This window comes from Labeo rohita, chromosome 10 (assembly GCF_022985175.1).
Source record: "Labeo rohita strain BAU-BD-2019 chromosome 10, IGBB_LRoh.1.0, whole genome shotgun sequence".
Classification (NCBI taxonomy): Eukaryota; Metazoa; Chordata; class Actinopteri; order Cypriniformes; family Cyprinidae; genus Labeo; species Labeo rohita.
In genome coordinates, this window is record NC_066878.1 from 4,175,347 (window position 1) to 4,200,391 (window position 25,045).

At 36.2% G+C, this 25,045-nt stretch overlaps 1 protein-coding gene across 3 annotated transcripts in view; it reads right to left on the bottom strand.

Moving 5' to 3' along the window:
- phldb2a (pleckstrin homology-like domain, family B, member 2a) overlaps positions 1–25,045 on the bottom strand; it is a 43,478-nt gene that overhangs the window by 13,591 nt on the left and 4,842 nt on the right. For all 3 annotated transcript variants that reach the window (XM_051120887.1, XM_051120886.1, XM_051120888.1), the window contains exons 2-6: positions 20,987–21,098; positions 18,667–18,849; positions 7,513–7,629; positions 3,302–4,260; positions 573–905 (exon numbers count right to left, since the gene is read on the bottom strand). In XM_051120887.1, the coding sequence (XP_050976844.1) occupies positions 573–905; positions 3,302–4,260; positions 7,513–7,629; positions 18,667–18,849; positions 20,987–21,098 (1,704 nt within the window). The remainder of the gene's footprint in view (positions 1–572; positions 906–3,301; positions 4,261–7,512; positions 7,630–18,666; positions 18,850–20,986; positions 21,099–25,045) is intronic.

Sequence of the window (25,045 nt, forward strand, 5' to 3'; positions counted from 1 at the left end):
CGTTCAAAATTAAGATTTTTTATATTTTTTCCAAGACGTTTCTTATGCTCTTCAAGGCTGCGTTTATTGGATCAAAAAAAAGAAAAAAGGTAATACTGCAAAACGTTATTACAATATAAAATAATAATAATATAATTTTAATATACTTCAAAATATAATTTATTCATGTGATGCAAAGCAGCTGGATTTTAAGCATCATTACTCCACTCTTCAGTGTCACATGATCCTTCAGAAAGCATAATTATCTTCAGAAATTATAATATGCTAAGAACAGCAGAATCCAAACCACAGAGTAACAACATTGTTGGAATCACTTTCAAAATGACTGTTTCCAGCTGATGAGCCAGCTGATTAACAACCAATCAGATTCCTTCCTGCTTTATGGGACTCAGGCAATGCACTTATAATAAACAGAATGATACTGTGCACTGGTGTGGATGCTAAAATAATTATTGTTGTAATTATCTTTATTGTTGTAGTTCTTGGTGTGAATGGGTTTTAACGGCAGATGCAACATTACATTACCTTTTTTTGCATTCAGGAAGATACGGACATATGGCGCAGTGACTCACCTTGCTGCGGAGGTGTGGAGAGGATGACGGGACTGAGCTCCGCAGGCTGGTGGTGGGTGACTGGGGCCTGTTCTCCCTGTGTCCGCTGAGTCTGCGCTGTCTCTGGGTCAGGATCTCTCCACGACCCTTACCCACAAACCCACTGTCCATAGACACTGCTGCAGAGTCTGAGAAGACAGATTCGTCATCAGACACCTGCAGCTTCTCCAGCTCTCGGTTGATCTTCTGCAGGTCCGACACAGCTGAGACACCCGAGTCAGTCTCCATCCGGCCCAGTTCAGACCGGCCCAGCTCAGAGCACAGGCACAGGATAGTCTCAAGTCGCTGGCGTTCCTAGAACAAAAAATGATAGTCACTGACAATATCCAAATAACAACTGGAAACAAAAAGTGTATTAAGATTTTAAAAGAAAATCTTGCAAGCAGTGTTGCTTGCTTGCAAGGGCCCTCACACCCAGCCTATGTTGCCAACAGGTGGTGTTATGGTTAAAACTGAATATTGTCCTTTAGATCAGATGTCCCCAACCACTACCGGGCCGTGGAAGAATGTCTACCGGGTCGTGAGAACGTTCTGGGGAAAATTTGTATAACTTTAGATATGATGCTCTATTATTTATTGTGGGTAATTGATTGGTCCGTGAGAATATTTTCAAACCGTAACCGGTCCATGGAGTAAAAAAGTTTTTTGTTTTTTTTTTGTTTTTTTTTTTAAGACCCCTGCTTCAGGCCAGGACTCTTACTAAACATGCAAAGTTTGGTGCAGATTGGACATTGCATGTTTAAGTTAGTGTAAAACAAGTCATTTCCTGTTGCCAGCAGGTGGCGCTATAATTATAACAGAATACTGGCCTTCAGATGTGTTCAGGCCAGGATTCTTATCGGATGTCTGGTGGAAGATCGGGGCACATTGTATGGCTGAGTTACAACAACTTTTTCCATGGCGAAACATCAAAATTTGTCAGACCACCACAGACACGCCCTTTAACCATTTTAGAGCCTTTAGAGACTGACCAAATATAACATTGATGTCATTAACACTCTATGAGGAATTAGATGTCACTTTCTGTTGCCAGCAGGTGGCGCTATGACTATAATGGAAAATGACCGTGTAGATCTCTTCAGGTCAGGAGTCTTATCAAACATGTAAATTGTGGTGCAGATCAGACATTGCATGCCTGAATCATAACAACTTCTATTTTCATAGTGAAACACTGAAATTTGTTACAAACACTCCCTTCAATGAAAACTAAAGTTCTTCACAATTTAACGTCAAAAATGGCTTTAAATTACATTGACCAAATTTGGTGTTGATCTGTTTAAATCTCTTGGAGGAGTTTGTTTAAATACAACATCTTGTTTAAATAACAGACTTCCTGTTGGGTTTCGTGCTTCATACCGAGAGACTTTTTCATAGGTACTGGTGTGTTACATGTGTGTACCGAATTTCGTACATGTATGTAAAACACAGCTTGAGAGGCACTTTGTTGAAATCTTATAGGTGGCGCTATTGAGACAGTCTGCCACACTCACTTCTGAAACTAATATCAGATATACACTGTCACCATTTTTAGTGCGTGTGCAAAGTTTCATGAGGTTTCAAGCAATTCCAAGATGATTCTAATTATGATGCAAAATGAATATTTTCTTATCTTACCTGCAATCTGACATAATGCAAAATAGAGGCCTTTTCTACTAGTCTTAGTCTTTTGGACAGCATTGTACCTAATACATCAAATTATAAACAAAACTGGCTGGTTCAATACTCCGGAGCTGATCTTTGAAATATTAGATTTCACATAAAATACATTGTTTGGATTTGTATCATAGGCGTCTCTTTAGCAGTTGGTTGTGGGATTTGGCTCTGTGGAATTGAACTCATTTAGTTGCACACAAATAAACACACATACATACACTGCACACGCCCCTGCGGTCAGATCAGATGGTTTGACTACAGATGCACTGCTTTAGCTCGGTTATCATGTGACCTTCTAGAGGGAACATTTCAAGTTCTCGTAAAGGTCTAAGTCTAAAGCAAAAAAGTAAGTTCGCCAGCTGGTTCATACACATGTAAGGTTTTGGTTTAGCTGTGAATGTAAGTTCATTAAGTCCGTAGCGCATGAAGGAGTGTGAATAATCCAGAGTGAACCGCACTTATAATGCTCTGGGCCAAGAACACGGCACAGATCAAAGTCCTTTAGACACTTTCATGTCTCACCACTGTCTCAAAGGAAGCAAACTGAAACCCAAAAAGCTGGATTCAAGCCTTAGGGAATTCAAGTGAAAACAATATTTCACAAAACGAGGTCACTTGCTTATTGATTTCGATTAACTTATGACTTCATGATATGTTTTCAAATGATTAGCATAGTTTTTAGAGCCATAGTTACAAAAATAAGCTATACAAAAAGTCTTCTGGTAGCTTTATAAAATTACAGTTGAATCACTGATGTCACATGGACTATTTTAACAATGTCATTAATACCTTTCTTGGTCCTGAACGTGTCAGTTGCATTGCTGTCTATGCAGGGTCAGATAGCTCTCGGATTTCATCAAAAATATCTTAATTTGTGTTCTGAAGATGAACGAAGATCTTACAGGTTTGGAACGACATGAGGTTGAGTAATTAATGACAGAATTTTCATTTTTGGGTGAACTATCTCTGAAGAATTTTGAAGCCTAAAATGAGTTACTGACTCAAGTGTTTCTCTGGGTGACTGAAGGTTATCTTACCAGCCTTTCCACTTCCTGTTCTCGTAGTCTCTCATCTCTTTGTCTTTGATGATAATCTCTGAGTTCTTCTTTTCCACTGAGAGAACTGATACTGCCCCTCCTCGGCCCCATGCCGGGCCCCAGGCCTCCTTTACCAAACGACAGCCGCCTTTCTCCTACGCCTAGATCCAAACATGGAGCAGAGCCTACGGAACACAGGCTGGCCCGGCGGGAACTGCTGGTCACGTTGGCTGTGACGGTCACATCTGGAGGTTTCTCCAAGGACGGAAGGCTACGACGTGGTTTGGTGGTACGTCGGGGTGGCAAAGAAAGCATTGGGGCGTCTCCTCGATACAACCTGGGCAGGGAGCGACTATGCCCTCCCAGGCCATTCAGAGAACCGGTGGAGTATTTCCTCTGGCGGAGCGATGGGTCAACGGACTCTCCATCTCGTGTTAGCAGCCTGCGCCCCAAGCGAGGGCTGGAGGGCATGCTCGCCGCCCCGCTCGGACCTCGGCGAGATGATGGAAGAGCTTCGGTCATGTATGAAGACGAAGAGCCGTTCCACATAGTAAGGAGCGAGTTGCCAGTGTTGGGATGTCGCCCTTCTGAAGGGAGGCAAAGCAACAGGTTGTCCTGCGATTGATGTCGGGCACGGGCTTGAGCTGGGACTGGACTTATGGGGCGCTCTGAGTGGTGGGGCGATGGTGGCATGCTCAAGCTGCTGGAGGGTGTGTAAGGGGAAGGAACTCGTATAGAAAGGGGTGGACGGTCCTGTAGATAGGATGATGCCGATTGGGGACTGGGAGGTGGGGACAAAGTGAGGTAACCGCGGTCTGCAGTAGCCTTCAAGCTGGCCTCCAGAGCAGACTTTCTGCGCTGCAAGCTCTCCATCAACTCCTGAAGCTCCGCCTTGGAGCGTGTACCACGAATACTGGATCCAGCCAATGTGCCGCCATTGGAATGAAACTTTGTTGTATCTGTTTAAAAAAAAAAAGAAAAAAAGTTCATTTATACCTGTGCATGTTCAAATGTTTATATTTAAAAATATTTAGATTTTTTTGCACCCTAAGATTCAGATCTTCAAATAGTTTCTCGACCAAACATTGTCCTATCCTAACAAACCATACATCAATGGAAAGCTTATTTATTCAGCTTTTAGATGATGTATAAATCTCAATTTCAAAAAACTGACCCTTATGACAGGTTTTGTGTTCCAGGGTCACATATGTTGTTGTGCATCTTGTGACCTTTCAAATCTTTCAAAATCAGCTCTCTTTGCGCACAAAAAGTGTTCTCGTAGCTTCATAACATTACAGTTGAACCACAGATGTCACATGGACTATTTTAACGATGTCCTTACTACCTTTCTGAGCCTTGAACTTGTCAGTTGCTGTCTATGCAGTGTCACAAAGCACTCAGATCTGATCAAAAACATCTTAATTTGTATTCCAAAGATGAAAGAAGGTCTTACGGGTTTGAAACGACATGAAGGTGAGTAATTAATCACAGAATTTTAATTTTTGGGGTGAACTATCCCTTTAAATTTCATTTTTTCCCTTACAAAAAGTTGGAAAAGGTTTGAGGTTTAATATTTAAAATCTTTAGCGATAAATTCATCTGATATCTAATGGTGGAAAGGTACTGCATGATGGAAGTTCCATCAAAGCCAAGTGAAACATCTGGAGGCGTGCAAATTTTAATGGAGGCTGAAACCTCCACAGGGAAGTGACAGAGCAGTTATGCATTTGACCGGAACTAATCAAGACCTGAAACATATTAAACTCTTGATTGCGATCTTCTTGTACCAATACAAAAGCTCAATGTTTACACAGGTTGTCACAGACACAAGAACAAACAGAACTGCAAAATCTCATGAAATAAACACAGACTTCAGACGTGTGTTCTGGGTAATTTTTTGGTTTCGCTTAAGTTCAAGGGTCACATGTGCTCAGCTGACTACAGAACTAAAAAAGCTTTCTCATACAAATCTCAGCCCACACAAATATGGATGCTTTGGGTTTTAGGGGAAAAGCGTCTTCTATAAATGGAAGAGCCAACGGCAGAATGGGTTTGTACTTTCTGGCACTGGAGCAGAGGAAAGGGACCGAGTCAGAACTCTTCCACAACCCGAGTGTGATTTGTGGGAGCAGTGGTGGTCTCCGTCAGCGAACACACACACACACACACATACGTGTGGACCACCTGTACTCCATAATGTTTATCTACGTTTTGGGTTGTAAATCATTTTAGCTAAGTGGTTGACCTAAAGCCATATGGATGGGATTTTACGTTGTCATTTATTTACAAGGTAACATGGTCATTTGTACAGCTGCGGCTGCATGGTGGTAAGATGACTGTTTGGATTAACTCAAGGTCTTGCAGCCAACACAAAGCCCACAGAGAAAGAGAGAGAAAGAGAAAAGAAAGGAAGAAAGCAGAGGTGGCACTTTCCATGAAAACATTACAGTTTGAATCCCATGACTTAAAAAAAAAAATCCCACAAATCCCATGCTTTTGTTGTGAGATCCATTATATAAACCATTATGTAACAAAATTAAGATAGCACAAAGTTTTTAAACAACTGGAATGTCTGCATTCCCCCCCTAAATTATGGTTTTGGCTTGTCTCACCTCTAAAGTCTTGACCTTCTTGACTGTATCTAAGAAATAAAATCTAGGGCTGTGTATTGCCAAGAATCTGGCGATACGATACCTATCACGATACAGGAGTTGCGATACGATATGTTGCGATACTGTAACCAAAGCGATATATTGGGATATTTCTTATTTTATGAATAGGACATCATTTTAGGAAAGCTGTAATTAAGAACACACCACCATATGCAAACCATTCATTGTTATTGAATCACTTTTTGTGCAGTACGAGTAAAGGGGGAGAATAAAGTGCTTGCAAGATTCTTTAGTTATTAAATGTATAAAATGTAAGCTTTTATAAAAAGACCATATATATTTTTAGTCCCTGCTTCACAATTTTACAACCATGTCAGATCATTTTGATCTTAACTTATGAATTACTTCTTAATAAGAATCTGCTTAATTACAATAAAAATAAAGTGCTTGCAGGATTCCTAAAGAAAACAAAAGAATTGTAAAACAATAAAATAAATACAGATATTGGACATTCTGAAAACCTTTTTGTTCTGAGAATTTTTTGTTTTGGATTTCGCAAGTTTTTTAGTTTGTAATTATGCTCCCCGTGCAATCGCCGAGTCCGCGACGTAAGCACCGCCTCAACTGCACAAAACAGCCCCACCACAAAAGAAAGCTGCTGGTAGCCCGGTGCGAAGGCCCTTTCACGGGACGCGGCAAGCAGCGGAACCGCGACGCGGGTGCCTCCTCGGCTGCACGGGGTGCTTCTGCTGCACAGACGGGTGCCATGTCCTGGAGCGAACGTTACCTCAAAAGCTGAAATGACGCCACACTTTACACCGAAGCCGGAGCAGGAACTTTTCTTTCATCCTCCATTAACGTTAACGTTAGTGGCGTGCCCTTATGCTAGTATTTCGGGTCACTGTTTCAGTTCAGTTCAAGTTCAGAGATAAGAAGACTGCAATCTAGCGGTCAGGATATACACTCAAAACTGTCATGAATCTTGTATGGTTTTTTTTTTAAATAACGATATTCCATTTTTGAGAATCGATACAGTATCGGCAAACAAAATATCGCGATACACACGTGTATCGATACTTTCTTACACCCCTATTAAAATCATACACTGTCAAAATAGTGACGATTTGACTCAGAATTCTATTTATTGTGATCAATTTTACTGTTTTTAATAGCATAATTTTTTAGTATATTATATATATTGAATGATGTTTGAGGTTGCCAATCAACATTCTTAGAAGTTTAAGCTCCTCCTTTCTGTGACATTTTGTTTAAAAATGTCTAACTTTTTAAAAGCTTTATGCTCTATTTAATAACCTATTCATGGAAAATTACAGGTAATGTTTAAAAATGGCTGGAAAGAAGAAAACAACACTGATTGAGACTGATAAGCATATTTAGATGTTTAACAAACAAGCAAACAAACATGAAATAACGCAGAAGAGCAGAACAGATGGCACTGAATTGCACTCTTCCTGTGTATAAGACAAGTCTGTGGCATGATAATGGAGGGGAACAATTAGGCTGCAAGCAAGCGACTCTGTTTATGAGAAGACAGCAGAATGAATCCAAAACCAAGAGCTGGAGGTAGATGTCACTCACCCGTACTGAGGGACAGTGCAGGTCCTGCAGTCTTTTCTGGCAGCATGTTGTTCATGTGATTAGCCTCTTCTGGGTGGTTGAAACGGAAAAATGATTTACCCAGACAAAGAGTGCACCCTGAGGAGAACCACATCACACACACACAGTCATTACAACATAGAAACATTGTGCTCAAGTCCAAGGCACTGGTGAGAAAATGAAGCAGTAATGAATCATTACCTCAGACGTACAAGCCCACAAGTATGATACACATTCACTAGTAGCATTAAAGTTATGACCAAATAATGTGTTACATAAAATGACAAAGAGCTTTGGTATTTTGAAGATAAAACCCTTTTTCCCTCTTCACGTCGTGAAATGAATTCAGCTCAGTAAGACAGCCTCTTGATTAAGTGAAAAAACAGATACAGAACGAGCTCGGATTTCAAATACAGTTTGAAGTTTCTTCTAAAGCAAAGTCCATCGAGTCTTTCAGAGGACTTAAATCCACAAGACTGATTTTCCCCTTAAGTCTGGGGCACATCCTCTCTCTCCCTTCTGTTTCTTTTCTTTCCCTCTCTTCATTTTTTTACAACTGATTTTATCTCCAGAAGTGCACTTAAAGAAATAGTTCACCCAAAAATGAAAATTCACTGGAAATTCATTCTCCCTCAGGCCATCCAAGATGTAGATGAGTTTGTTTCTTCATCAGAAGTGATTTGGAGAAATTTAGCATTACATCACTTGCTAACCAACAGATCCTTTGCAGTGAATGGGTGCCGTCAAAATAAGAGTTCAAACAGCTGATAAAAACATCAGAATAATCCACAAGAAATCCACACGACTCCAGTCCATCAATTAGCACCTTGAGAAGTGAAAAGCTGTGTGTTTGTAAGAAACAAAATTCCTCACGTTTCGTTTTTAACTTCATATGGTTGCTTCCGAGAAGTCATCTTGTCTAAGATGAAATATGCACAGATCAACCACCATTTTACGAATGAAAACAGTCCAAAACAGTCATGTCGGTGGGTTTTGATGTGAGAGAACAACTGGGTATAGACTTTGTTTGCTGGAAAAAGCATTTTATTAATAACGGACTCATATTCTGACCAGACGCAATGGTTTAAAGTTAAATCTTCTTAATGATGGATTTGTTTCTTACAAACATGCAGCTTTTCACTTCACAAGATGCTAATTGATGGACTCATGGAGTCATGTGGACTTTCTTTGGACTTCTGACAGCACCCATTCACTGCAGAGGATCCATTTGTGAGCAAGTGGTGTAATGCTAAATTTCTTCAAATCTTTTCTGATGAACAACCAAACTCATCTACATCTTGGAAAGCCCGAAGGTGGGTCGAGTTTAAGCAAACTTTCATTTTTAGGAGACCTATTCTTTTAAAAAGTAGACTTATTATGCCCCTTTTTACAATGTGCAATATAAGTCTCAGGTGTCCCCAGAATATGTCTGTGAAGTTTTAGCTCAAATTATCCCACAGATCATTTATTATATCATTTATAAAATGACCTTTTTAAGTGAAAGCAGAAATATGCTGTTTTCGTGCATGCCTCTTTAAATGCAAATTTTCCAGAATAGAGCTGCGCCTTTACAGCTTTTATTTCAGAACAAAAAAACATCTGTTTGGTTTTGATTATCGTGTCTACTGCGCTTAAATCATGCGTTTTAAAGCCATCATTTTCAACTTTTGATATGGTTTTCTGAACACATATCTGAAGCACACACACAGAAAGCGACAGTCACGCGGAATTTGAGTACTAAACTACACTTCTCTTTCATGTCTTATTGCGCTTGAACTGTCAAATACACACAATTTTATGTTAAAAACACACAGGAGCTACAAAAACAGCCGGTTGGGTCTGTAAAGGTAAACAGCTAAGAAAGAAATTGCATGTTTATATTAGATCTGTGTAGCAGCAATGTAATATACAGTAAATAAATCAATAAATCCACTAGTCTCTTGTCTCCTCTGAAACTGGGACTCTAAAGTGTTCTGTGTGCATCTGTGCAGCCAACGACAGAACAGTTAACGTGCTTTGCTCGAACTTTTGTCATGGTGTTAGAACTGGTACACCGTTGTCACTTGTGAAAACAAAATTACAGCACCAGGCTTGCCAGGTTTTCACAACAAATCCAGCCCAATTGCTACTCAAAACTAGCTCAAAACAAGTCCAATTCCGTTTCGAAGGGGGTCCCCGTTAAAAATGGCATTTTGGGAGATAAAATACACGTTTTTTGTCAGGGTTCCCCTGTTAAATGTGCATTTCAGAGGCTAAATATGACACATCTGCGGTCGATTCAACCCACGGACATCAAAAATAATCCGCAGCAACAGTGGTAAAGTAGCCCAATTGCACGGAAAAACTGCGTACTTGGCAACACTGGACAGTGGAAGGCAACGTGCAGACTGAGGGGCGGTAATATTATAATGAGAACAAAATCTAAGGGGCTTGTTTTTTCACATGCTTGCAGAAAAAGGCAACACAGAGCTACGGGGTTGTCCTTTTTCACATTTTCTGTGTTGGTAGATCCACTGGGGACTCAATTATTGCATGTAGCATGGTAAAAAGTCAGATCTTCATGATATGTCACCTTTAATCTGACAAACCCTCTTACGGTGATGTCCTTAACTGGAAAACTCATCAATAAACAAACTTTTAAAACTATGGTATGTGAAAGGCATAGAAAAAAATATAAAACATCAGATACTTTGGGAGGGTTTTAGTAAATATCAAAAGTTCTAAAAAACAAAAAAAATCCCCCAAATAAATGCTTTGTCTCCTTAATACACCAAATGTATAACAGTTCATTTGCAAAAGACATGCTGTAAGCACACAGGCTCTTCCTGAAACACTCAAACTCCCATCATACTCTTCTGAGCAGCTCACTTCTGCAGTCTGTGGCTGCTTTTGAGGAGTCTGCGCAGGAAGTGGGGGATCGTTTTACGCTGTCAGCAACACAATCCTTCACCGTGAGTTCACCATCGCCAGCCACCTGAGAAAGCTTTGGCTTTCCTTTAAACCAACAAAGTCGATTGTCTAACCCAGACAGAAACAGAGCACTGGGAATTTTCTCCATTTTGCCTCATATGTTAACAATTGTGTGAACTGTGAACTTGCATTTCAGTTGTTTTATTGTTATCGAAACAAAGTAGTGGACTGAGGTGATGAGGTATGTGAGCTGAAATGTTATGATATGTGATTATTAGGCTCTCTCGGATGTGCCAAATTCTCGAGTCTGTTGCGATGCCTCTCTCACACTCTCTCCATCAATGACTGACACTAACTCTCAAACATATGGTAACCCTCCCTTCCCTCTGTGCCTAATGCACTTCATTTGATCAGCACGGTCTTGGACTGGAGGAGCGTACAATTACATACTATATGTCTCCATAACGCTATCATGTGTAGTGTAATCACCGCTCTCTGAAGTTTAACAGCTTGCTTTAGTTTACAGTCTTGGGAAAAGACTGCAAGCGGGTTTTACTAAACTCTGGGATTTCCAGCTCTGAGTCGGGCCTGCGCAAACCACATTCATCCTCTGTCTAATGATTTGCAGCACTTGTCATCCTTTCAGCACAAAGCCCCTGCCAAAGTGATAAAGCCTGTTTAAGCAGAACCAAAAGTGCCATTCTTAAAGATTTTATTGTTTTTTAGTTATCTGCAAAAGACCAGTTCTCTACTAAAAGCACCCCTTCCTTCCTCTAGCTGATCATAAATATTACAATGGTAACCATAGTTTCCATCAAATTCTGTAGTTTATATTATTTAATAATTACAGTACGTGGTGAGAACACGTCCTCTGCTCTCTGCAATATTTATAATATCAATATGGTTTTTAATATGTAAAAAGCCTTGAGAGCAATTTTATTTCTTTGTTTTTATGGGTAACACTAAATTATCAGTTTTCACTATAGTAACTATGTTTTTTTGGTACAAAATATGGTAGCCATAACATTTTTGCAAAAGAATTAAATATTTTGTACATGAACAAAAAGCATAAATAAAAACATAAATAGAAATCAATTAGAGCTGTCAAATCGCAATTAATCGCATCCAAAATAAGAAGTCTGTGTTTGCATAATATATTTGCGTGTGCTGTATATTGATATGTATATATAAATACACTAACATACATATTTAATAAATATTTACATATATATATATATATATATATATATATACACACACACACATTACATTTATTTCTTAAATATATACTTGTTTTTGTGTATTTGAGTTATTCTGATATAAAGTAAAAAATAACTTAAAAATACAGCTAACTAACACAATAAAACTTGATAAAATCATTAAACATAAGAAAAGCATATTTTAAAAAGGAAAAAAAAAACAGTTATCCATTTTTGCAAATAAACTCTTCATATATATATATATACATATATATATATATACACAGCACACACGTTATGCAAAAACAAACTTTTATTTTGGAAGTGATTAATCAAGATTAATCGATTTGACAGCACTAAAATCTAGGGCTACAAAATGATTAATCGCATTTTAAATAAAAGTTTATGTTTAAATACTAATGTGTGTACTGTGTATATTTATTATGTATATCTAAATACACACATACATGTATATATTAAGGAAAAATGTTAGATTTATATATAAAAATACGTACATTTATAACATAAATTACATACGACAATAAATGTATATATACATACAAATATTTTTTTTTAATTTATACATATATGTGTGTGTGTTCATATATTCATAATAAAAACACACAACACACACACACACATAGTATGCAAACACAAACCTTTATTTTGAAATGCAATTAATCGTTTTGCAGGCCTAAAATCAATACTTACAGCTACAAAGGAAAAAATCTGCGATTTATTCAATAAATAAAAACGTATAAAACAAAAACGTAACCATAAAACATATAAAGGTGTATAAATGGCAATAAACATCAATGAAAAACAATAAAATCGTAAATACTCAACAAGTAAATCAAAATGAAGTTTATTAAAACAAAACAACAAAAATATAATTAAAATAAGTTAATACAAAGTAATAGACATTTAACAAGTAAATTAATAATAAAATATTATTAAACAAAGTATTGCGGCACGTGAACATGGTTTTGTGAAAATACATTTGCTTTTCTAAACCACCAAAATAAAACCATGTGGATTTACACGAAACAGAAAATCACATCTGAACATGTTAGGTATTAGAGCACTACGATAGCACCTACTGCACTCACCAATAATCGCTTTAATATACCTGGATTAAGCGGGTTAAATATCAACGATCTGTTCGCGTGTGCCGCAAAGCTCTGTTTAAACAGCACTGAATGGCGTCACGTCTTGTTTGTCAGTCTAAAGTTCTATAAACAAGCCTTCAAACTACTTAACTACAGAACGAAAACAAAAGCAGCACACAAAAGCTCAAAACTTCTCTACGTCAATCCCTGGACCACAAAATGAATTTCCCAACAATAAAACTCTAAATGACACTATGGAAATTAATCGCACAAACAGCGCTCTCCACAAAACTCCAAGTTCATGAGCTCTGTTTGCAGATGAGGAAATATAACTGACCTTTATTTAGTGTCCCATTGATGAAGTCTCGGGAGGAGGATGATGCGTGGTCGGGTCCCCTCTCTCTGTCTGTCTGGACAGTTTAGCATGACAAAGAGGACAGACGCGATGCTGAGTACGGCAAGATCTTGGCCGTGTCTGCGGACACGCCTCCTCTCAGCGGGGACGCGCTTGAATGGAACTCTGGCTTTTTGGTCGATCGAGAACGCGCTCGATCTAATGGATCTCTGACTCTTGGCTGAGGAAAGAGTGACTCATACTTCACAACAAATACTAATTGAGCTATTGTCATGGGATACTTCACTTATATTTGACGTTTCTGACTCACATAGATTGTTTGACCTATATGGTCTGACTGAACACACATCCTCTATTTTAACTCAATTTTCTGTTACTGTAATGTATGAGACATATCTTAAAGGTCTGGTAACAATTACCATACCAACCCTTTCACTGCGAGCTATACATATTTGCTAGCCAACAAAAACAAAATCACTTGATTTTTTAGGCTCACTATGATCTTTTTCATCTGAACTTGCCCTGTAATTTAGGTCCTACAGATGGCTCAATACATACATACACATAAATATATATATGCGTATCCTCTGAGGAGGCAAGGGAGGCAGTGCCTCCTCAAGATAGTGTAGATGTGAAAAAAAAAAAATGTAGTACAAAAATAAAACAACGGCAATTATGACAAAATATAACATTAAAAAGTGTATAAACTCGTTTTTATAAAGATACATTGTCCAACAGCGACACCAGCAGGTAAAGTAACAGTGGTCGCCTCCCCTGAGCCCATTGAGTTTTAACAGACCTCTAAAGTGCAGTGAGTTTTGGTGGGGGGTAATTGCCTCCTCTCACATGATGCCTCCATCGCGATATGATTGGATATGACTGGTTATGTTCGTCTGTGATTGGTTCATGCAATAAATCCCGCCTCTTGTGTTTGTGTGATATAACCACGTTGTTATGTCAAAATAAGACTTAAAATGGCATGAAAACATGATCTGCGGGAGTTTTTAGTGAGTATTCAGCTTGGTGAAATTTATAGTAGTTCTCCATGTTTGTGACCAATGTTTACCAATGGGCCTGACGGGGAAGCTACAGCAATCGTAAGTACGAAATCGCTCATAACTCCTAAATCGTCAGTCGCAGGCTCAAGTGTCTCAAGTGTCAGATTTGATCATGAGCCTGGTGAAATTTTTGGCTATTTTTCGCATTTTCTGCAAAGTCGAATCAAAATCTAATCCTAGATTTTTCACCCAACAGGAACCAAACCAGCGCAGAAAGATTCTCTGGAGAGTGAATATCAATAATTATCAAAAAAAGAAAAGTTGAACTTTCGACTCACCGTAGCAAAGGGATGCCAAAACATTAGAAGGGGGCAGGGCCACTTTTAGTAAAATGCCTATAACTCCTGAATGGAATGAGATATGCCAAACTCGGCACACTTATGTAAGAGCTCAATCTGAGGTCACAGGGAAAGAAACGAGATTGGCCATTTGGTGGCGCTACAAGAGGGAAAAACATAATAATGGCTATAGGCGACCATTCGTCCTATCAACGTGAAAATCGCTGTGCATGGTCTTGGTCCAAAGTGCCACAAGTGTCTATGTGGACATATGCGCATCTAAAATAAAACATGGCTGCCAGTGGCCGATGACGTTTGAGCACCTATTAGACAGGGAGGCTGATCAAACAAAACTCAGTGGGCCTGTTTAACTCACACCACCAAAGGTCTGTGAGAAGTCTGAAAGAAATCGGCCACTGAGGGGCGGTATCACATTTTATGAGGGTGTAAATGATTGTACATTGTACATACAATCCCTGTTTTCTGCACATATACAAAATATTTGTATCGTATGATAGACCTCTTCATTCCAAACAATTTTGCCTCTACAACCAGTGCTGTCAATCAAACAATTTTTAAATGATTGAGAAGATGTGAAAAACCTACTTTCGCGAACTAGTCCTAGGTTTTTCGCTCAGTCTCGAAAAAAACACAGCATTTCTGCGTTTCTCTGGACTCTCTAGGTCAATAATTATCAAAAACATATTGAAATTTACCCTTTGAGAACCTATAATGGGGTCCTAAACGAAACTTCATGAAACCCACTGAGCACATGCGACGTGATTCTAAACAAGCATGCAAAGTTTCAGGGATAACGTAATAAATGTTATAAAAACATTATATTTCTATAGTAAATGGATTTGACAAAAATACTTTTTAAATAATTGATCTAGGTGGTTACAGGCTTGCTAAATAATGTATAATGACTTTTTCCTTACGTGCTTAAATACCTAAAGCGCTTGAACCCTGGTAATCGCTGCTTGCAGCTATATTTTAAATGGTTACTGCCTTTTGGAATAAATGTAAAATGCTTAAAAACACTAACTTGATGAGATTCATACTTGGCTTTACTAAACAAAACATTAAATGTATTCTTTATGTAAAAATATAAAATAGATTTTTTTTTTTTTTTTCTGATAGTATAAGCAATGTTTATTTAACCAAGAAAATGTGACTGGGACATGAATATACATTTGACTAAAAAAAAAAAAAAAAAACACTAAGTCGTTTTTTTAAAAAAGTTAAAAGTAGGATTTCCCTGATTTGAACACTTTCTATAAATTTCCTTTAGAGCGGAAGCTCTCTGGCCAATCCGAAACAAGCTTTTCAGTGTTTCACCGGTTGCAAATCTTCTGCTTGACCTTGCATTAAGTCTGTGACCTAGAGAGTGCACTGGCATATTTTCCATTGTAAATTTCCCCCAGTGTAACAGTGTTCAACTAGGAGGAGGGTGGGGGTAAGAGAAGGAAAGACAGTCCCCTCCCCCTGCCGCCCAGCGGGCACTCTGTTCTCCATCACTCGCACAACTCCAGTTGCATCATGGGGAGGGGGCGCTGGAGTGCTGCCCAGCAACTCTGATTACTTCCAGACCTCAGCTACACATTTCAACACACTCAAACACAGACATTCGCATATCCATGCACTCAAACGGCAACATATGAACATATGCGGATATACACAATTATAAACATTCATTCAGAATACTCATATAATTAAGATGCATAACAGATGCAGTTTTGTATGTTTTTCTCACTTGTTGGCCAGGAAGACAGTGGGTAAAAACACAGATGTCACAACAGCAAGCCAAGGAGTGAACCAACAGGAACGCTTTTTCAAGTCTTATGCACTGTTGCTATTGTTGATTAAAACTTAAACTGTTAAAACTGGTAACTGAAATAATACAGAAATAAAATATATAAATATTAAAAGAAAAACTTAAAAAATGTTGCAAACTTAAGGCCCTGTGACTTATATAAAACTATAAAACACAGACGGAATCTAGTCATAAAAACAGAATTTACTATATAACACGGAATAACAGAATTTGCTGAATTTAGGATGAATTAATCAAAACTATCATCATATCATATACAAACAGAAACTTACAGGTCTTAACAGCAACCCATCAAAATAAGTTTTCGTTTAACTTGAGGAAATTGTGACAGAAATATATTACTTATTGTAATTAATGTACTACTATTACTAATAATAAAATTATCATTAAAGCATTATTTTGTAAATAATATTTACCAGAAAAATTAATGTCAATGTCAATATGCAACACAGTATTTCAGAAAAAAAAAAAAAAATCAAATAATTAAAGATGCTTTTGATTATTAAAATTTTATGAAACCATTAAAATGGAATCCAGAAAAGTAATGGAAAACATAGAATTTGGTAAAAAAAAAAAAAACATATTTCATAGTGCCTTAAAAATGTCATTTTTGTTCAACTTTTAATTAATTGCTATTAAATTGTGTATGTTTCAAGATTTTAATTAATTAGACATGCTTTTTGATTTTGAAAATAGATGAAAAAAAAAAATATTGAAACGGAAAAAATGAAATTTGGGAAAAAAATAATATAGAATTTGGGAAAAAATAAAACAGATTTCAAAGGGCCCAACTAACTGAAATGTTTAAGCTGAAGTACTACAATTATTAAAACTAAAAGACAAATTAAAGGAGAAGCTCACTTCCGCAACAAAAATTTACAGATAATTTACTCACCCCCTTGTCATCCAAAATGTTCATGTCTTTCTTTCTTCAGCCATTAAGAGATTATGTTTCTTGAAGAAAATATTTCAAGATTTCTCTCCATATAGTGGACTTCTATGGTACCCGTTTGAACCTCCAAAATGCAGTTTAAATGCAGCTTCAAAGGGCTCTAAATTATCCCAGCTGAGGAAGAAGATAAATAATTATCTTTGATATTGACTATTGTGTATTCCGGTTCAAGACATTTAGGGTAGGTCGAAAAACTCCCATCTAATTTTCTTCTCCAACTTCAATATCGTCCTACATTGCTTTTTTTGTTTGTTTTTTATAAAGGGCGTTTGATCTTCTTTGCACGTTAACTTTATAAACTTTGTAAGTCCTGAAATGTTTTCCTCAAAAAAATGTAATTTCTTTACGACTGAAGAAAGAAAGACATGAACATCTTGGATGACAAGGGGGTGAGTACATTATCTGTACATTTTTGTTCTGGAAGTGAACTACTCCATTAAAGCTATATAGAAATATTTAAAACAACTAAAAAAAAAAAAAAAAAAAAAAAAAAACGACAGAAGCACATAACAAAATTACTAAAACTTTAATTAAAATTAAAACTGAAAGTTTAAAAATAAAAGCCAACTAAAATATTCATAAATAATATTATAGTATAAAAATAACACTGAAATAACACTGGGCCAATGGGGAAGCATGAAACTGCAAGTAATCTTGGGAATGTCTTTATCTAGCTATGTCTAATGTGTCTAATATGCTTGGGAATTGCAAAACGTCTGAGTCTCACCATCTGTTTATGCCTATCAACATCTTCTGATGTCTCCAAGCGCTGTAAATGTTTACCTGAGCTCTTGAGGACACAGTCCCACAGTTAGTTACTGACCTTTAAGAAAAATAAAGAGAGGAAAGAATCTTGCAGAGTAGAGTCAGAGAAGGAGGATGAGAGATTGAGAAAGACAGAAGAGGAGGAGGAGGAGGGGTGTGACCAATCAACTATTAAACACTGAAACATTCTCTGGAAGTCTGGAGTCACACAGAAAAGTGTGATCTCATATCAGTCTGATCAGAGACACAGGGAAAAAAAATGAGAGGCAGCGATAGCTAGAATGAAAATGAGACTTCGTTTATAGACTCTGCTAAACATACGCCAGAAAATCAAAGTGCGAGAGAGAGAGAGAGAGAGTGGGCGAGAGATGTTATTCCTTTGGTGTGTCAGGCCCGAGTGATATCGCTGTACAGGAAGTCATTCATTGCCGTCTTTTGTTTTCATTTCTCTCTGAGGCTATAAGCAAGCAAGGTTAGATCAACAGAACCTGCTGAGTGGCTGAATAAGATGTGCACACATCAAATAGTTGACCTCCTTTTATAACCGTGACCTCTGGGGAGGTTTAGATATGGAAAAGCACTATTGATGCAATAATAGCAAGTGGGCAGTAGTGGTTAATTACTGTAACAGCACAGTACGGGATTTATAGAGGAGGCTAAAAATACTGTGTATTACCATGAGTGAGCCTTGTTGGCTTGGTGACTGGGACTCCATCAAGATGGCACATATTTCCATTGGGGTGTAAAGTAATAACTCCAGCACTGTTGGTGATGACACAGTGGTGCGGTTGGATCCCTGGACCATCGGCGGTGACATTCTGTGGCGACTCTGCATCCTCAAAACTGACTTGTGATATTTCTGCGAAATAAAATTAAAACACTTTAATGACAGCAGTAGAGTTTTTTTAGGTGAGCATATTTATACCTAGTCAAGCGAGTTAATGAATGAATAAATTAAATAAATGAAAATAAGTAAATAAAAATAGAATGTAAACATGATTGAATAAATAAATAAATAAAATCATAAGTAAATGCATTATAAAATAAACAAGTACAATAAGTAATAAAATAAAAAAATATTAATGATTACAAAAACATAATAATAATATAAATATACAAATAAGTAAATATAAAAAATGACCGAATTAATGAATGAATACCAAATTATTGAAATAAATAAAAATAAAAATAAAATATAAAAATGACTGAATAAATAAATGAATAATAAACAAGTAAATGCATTATAAAATAAACAAGTACAATAATAAAATAAATAAATACTTATAATTACAAAAAATATTATAACATAAAAAGTGACCGAATGAATGAATATATAAAGACTGAATAAATTCTTAAAGTGAAAATAAAATATACAAGTAAAATATTAATGATTACAAAAATTATAATAATATAAACGCAAAGTAATATATAATAATATATTACGCATAAAGTAAATATTTAAAAAAAATTACCAAATAATTAAATTAATGATTAAATTAATAAATAAAGACTGAATGAAGTAAATAAAAAGTAGAACAAAAAATGACTGAATAAAAATAATAATAATAATAAACAATTAAATGCATTTAAAAATAAATATGTGATAAAACTAAATAAATATTAATAATTACAAAAATGTATAATAATATACAAATGACCAAATGAATAACATAATATAAAAATAAAGTTAATGATTGAAAAAATTAATGATTACAAAAATATTATAATAACATAAACACACAAACAAGTAAATCATATGAAAAAAATGACCAAATAAATAAATGAATGACTGAGTGATTAAATTAATAAATAAAGACTGAATGAAATAAATTAAAATAAATAAATAAAAAGTAAAATATAAAAATGACTGGATAAATAAATGAATAAATAAATAAAATAATAATAAACAAGTAAATGCATTATAAAATAAATATACATAATAAAATTAATAAATATTTATAATGCCAAAAAATATTATAAGAATATAAATACACAAATAAGTAAATAATATTTAAAAAAATGACTAAATGATTGAACGAATAAATTAATGAATGATTGATTGAATGAATAAACAAATAAATAGTCTGAATCAATGAATAAAATAAAAATAAATTAATGAATGAATAAATATGACTGATTACAAAGAATATTATAATAGTATAAATACACAAATAAGTAAATACTATCAAAAATGACTTAATGAATGAATGTCTGAATAAATAAATAAAGACTGAATGAATTAAATGAAAATAAGAATAAAAATAGAATATAAAATGATTGAATAAATCAATTAATTAAAATGATAATAAACAAGTAAATACATTTTTAAAAAACAATGAGTAATAAAATAAATAAATGTTAATAATTACAAAAAATATATTAATAATATAAATACACAAATAAGTAAATACTATAAAAATGACCAAATGAATGAATGAATGAATGAATAAATAAATAAAATATCAAAAAATATACAAAATATATACATAAACAGTCAGTTAACAGAGTCCTTTATTACAGACAGTTCTGATCTGAGATCAGTTTTACCTACAATTATCATCAGTTTTAGCAGAGAAACAAAGCTGCTCCTAAACTTGCACTTTTGATTGGATTTTTCAGTGAAACAAAATGCTGTTATTTTGTCATAACATCACTGTACACTTTTACTCAACTGAATGTACCACACCACTCTGGAAACCCCCATATTAAACAACTGGTATTAAACTCAGCGGGTGGTTAGAGGGTCCATATTCAAACTCAAGTTTAGTTCAGCCATCATGGCCTCAGTTTAATGGGCTACATTATTCAAATCTAGCTGAAAGAGAATTTCCTGTGCACAGTCTGGAAACTTTAATGGTCTCAGAGCAGCAAGGTTGCCATGAGGCTAAAATATAACACTACCTATATGGCACAGTAAAACATTTCCATGCTTTTTCCATAAACAAGTCTTACTATCGCTTATATTCATTTTAAGTACATATTTAAGACACACTCACCTTTAGTTAGAGGTATCAAAGTTATAAAGCCACAACCAAGACTGATCAAGTAGGGTGTGGCTGACCACACCTTCAGGCCACGCCCACTGTCAATTAAATCCAACGGGGTTTCCTAAGGATAAAAGCAGGGGTTTCAAGCACTGTTTAAAGAGGCAGTTCACCCTAAAATGAATCACATAAAAGGTCATTTACTGACTCTCATGTCATTCTAAACCTGATTTTCTCTCTTTGGATGAACATTGAAGAATGTTGTAAGCATATAGTGTTCATTATATTCTACTTTTGAGATGCTAACTGATAGCTTTCTCCACTTACACCGTCCTAACCAGACGTGAGGCGACAAGATTCAAGCGACAAGCAATTTGGCTCTCCACAACCAGTGTTGCCAAGTCTGTGGTTTTTCCGTGGAATTGGGCTACTTTAACAGTGTTGCCGTGGGCTGTTTTTCATGTCCATGGGTTAAAGTAACCCCAATAATGTGTTATTTAGCCACTGGAATCATAGGCGGAGCATCTGTAAGGCTAAGCCTTCCCCTGGCCACAGGGATTTGGAGCAAAAATGCCACTAAATTGGACAAAACTGCCCCTGCACAAATAAATTAAATTTATTACATCTGTTGCTAACAAAGTAAAAAAAATGAATGAAAAGTGTTGATTTCAGCATTAAATTAAGAACTGCTCATGTTGCACCATTTTCCTTTTTAAGTGTGTTTTACAGTGTTGCGCATTATAACCAATCAAATACGATTCCGTTGAGCTTAGGAATGCAATGACCAATCAGAGGCTTTCTGATGAGTAATCGCTAAACCTCAGTTTTGTTGAGTGTGCGCGCTCACGCTCGCTGACTGAATTTCAGACCCTCTTGATTTCTCAAATCATAAACAACAAAACGCAGATGTACGTACAATGTCAGTAAAGCCACGTTCACACAGCAACAGAATACGGTTGTTAATACGTATTTGATTCATTAATACGGTTATGTTCACACACAGTACGGTTATTTACGGGTGTGACAACCGTATTCTATAACCGAACTCACACCCGTAAATTTTCAGAACTCAAAACCGCATTCTTGGAACACACTCGCTGTGACGGAGAAATAAGCTTTGGTCTCTGTTGCTACAGTTACTGGTAAGGAATACGGGTTTGACTCCCCGTTGCACGTTCATACAGACAGTTTTCGAAAAGCGACTGTTAGCTGCTGTGTGAACGGGACATTTTAAGACTCAAACCTTTAAGTAAATGCGGTTGTCAATCCCAAAAACTGACAGTGTGTACATGGCACAGATTCATTTCACAGTGTAGACAGCTTTTTTTTTATTTATTTATTTATTTTTTTTATTTTGCACAAAAAAGAAATACAACACCAAGGACATACTGATACATATTCAGTGCCAGAGAAGGCAAAAAGCCAGTATGGCTTATCTAAAGCCTCCACCAAAGAAAAATAAAAACATAGCCAAAGAATACAAAACACAATATAATACAACTCATACAACAAACAAAAAAATATGTCACGACAATACTAGTGATAAAACAACAAGCATTTCACAGTAAAATGAAAATACACTGAAAAATATAGAATCAACTAATTGCACAAGCTAGTTCATCAGCAAACCTCTTAAAACTCTCTTAAAGCTCTCTATTGAGGTGCATTGTCTCGCCACATGAGAAAATCTATTCCATATCTGTGTACCTTTGAATCTTATTGAAAATTGGCCTCTACATGTGGTGAAGTTTGAAGGATGGAGATCCATTACCTGCCTAGTATTATGGGCATGAACAGCTGAGTTAGCTTTAAAGTATAACGTAAACTGGCCAGGAATCTTTCCTTCCGATGAAAATAATTTGTACATAAAAACACATATTTGGAAGATATTAATGTCAAAAATTGATAAAATCTGCAATTTCTTAAATAGCGAAACTGAAGATGTGTGTGAACCTGAACGAGCCGCTATCCTGAAAAACGTTTCTGGAGAATTAGAATTCTATGTAGCTTTGTTGGAAATGTGCTCCCCCACACCATGTTAGAATATGACAAATACGGATAAATTAAGCTATAATATAGGGTACGGAGACATTTTGTAGTAACAAGATGGCTAATCCTCCTTATTATACCAATTGACTTATTAATTTTGCCACAAACATAGTCTATGTGTCCTCTCCAACTCAAACCTTCATCAATAATAACTCCTAAAAATGTTGTTGTTGTTAACTGAAGCATCTCAGTAGGCCCAATTTTAATTCGCGCTAATTCTTTGTTGTATGTTTTTTTACCACTAAAAATAACAAAATTACATTTCTTAATATTTAAAGATAATTTATTTAACTTAAACCAAGCAGTGTAGGCAACTAGGCCAATATTTGCATTACTCATTAATGTACTAAAATGTGAATGTGAAAGAACAAGGGTTGTATCATCCGCAAACATGATGGGGGAAAGCTCATCCGAAACACTAAACATATCATTTATATAAATGAGGAACAACAGTGGTCCAAGGATAGACCCCTGTGGGACCCCACATTGTAGTTTAGCTTTATTGGAAAAATAACCCTTAAAAGAAACAAACTGTGATCTATTTGAAATATAACTTGATAACCATTTATAAGTGATATCTTGAAAACCATATTTGTATAATTTAGCAAGGAGGATATTGTGATTTATTGTATCAAATGCTTTTGAAAAATCCAAAAAAATACTGCAGGTGAACTCATTATTATAGCTTCAGAGATTATAACGCTTAAACTCGTGATAGAAAGTTAGCAATAATGTTCTTTACTCGCTTTCTGTATATAATTTATTCACTGTTTGAATAACTGTGGAAATGTTACAATTATCCATTTCTAATGTTTTAAAGGGGTCATCGGATGCCCATTTCCCACAAGTTGATGTGATTCTTTAGGGTCTTAATGAAAAGTCTATAATATACTTCGGTTAATAATTCTCAATGGTAGTCTAAAACACCCTTTTTACCTTGCCAAAATCAGCTCTGCAAAAATCATCCCATTCTGGTCGAGGCTGCTTTAAATGCAAATGAGCTCGGCCCCGCCCCTTTCTTCTCTCTGTGGAGTGACGAGCCTGTTTACTTTAGCCACATTTAGCCGCTAAACTTGCTAACTAGCACATTATTAGGAAAGGCAATCGCAAAGATTCATAAAAAACCCTTATAATCACTTCTGCTGTAAGTGAAGCTGGATCACGAATGATTTGCGTGGACATAGACGGATATATGTAGATCGGGAGGCGCATTCCCTTCACAAACAAATGTAATCTACTGCATCTTCAGCAGCTCAGATGTCGGGAGTAAATGACGACCACTGTGTTCATTGTTACATCCAGCAACACAACACCTCAATCGCTTGTTAAATACAAATTCAGTCCCATTAAAAATATTTTATTAGCCTATATGACACCTATATCTGGTTTTTGCCTAAAAAGATGGGTTTATGTTGTTTGTAGTTAATAGACTAGGCTGCTTTTCTAGCCTTACCCTGGAGTTGGTTCACCCTCTGCCTATGCCTGGAATGCGAATTTTATCAGGGGAACCCTGCCAAAAACAAAAAAAAAAAACATGTATTTTACCCCCCTCAACGGGATTTTTAACCGGGGGACCCCGCTCAAAACGTGATCGGTCTAGTTTTGGGTTAGTTTTGTTTTGTTGTGCATTAATATTAAACCGTTTTAATATTATTAAAAGCACACACTGAGTGAGTAATACCACCTTTGTCATGGAAAATACTTTTTGGTTCGCACTGAGTTTGCAGTTTTGACGTGCATGTTTGCTTAAATCCATTTTTGAGCATGGATATAAATGTCACGCAACATGACATTCAAACTCACATTAGACACTTTTAACTTTTAAAAGAAATAGAAACCGCTTCTAACAGAAACTTTGCGTGTCGCCATCGCGGTTGGTAAGGACAAAAACGATTAACATAGAAATTATACCTTTTATCGCGTCCCGTGTAGTTAGGACACAGTGTTATACTGTACAAAGCTCTAAGCTTTCAAACTAAGTTAAAACAAATCTGCAATTCAAATTATGGATTTACTCATCTA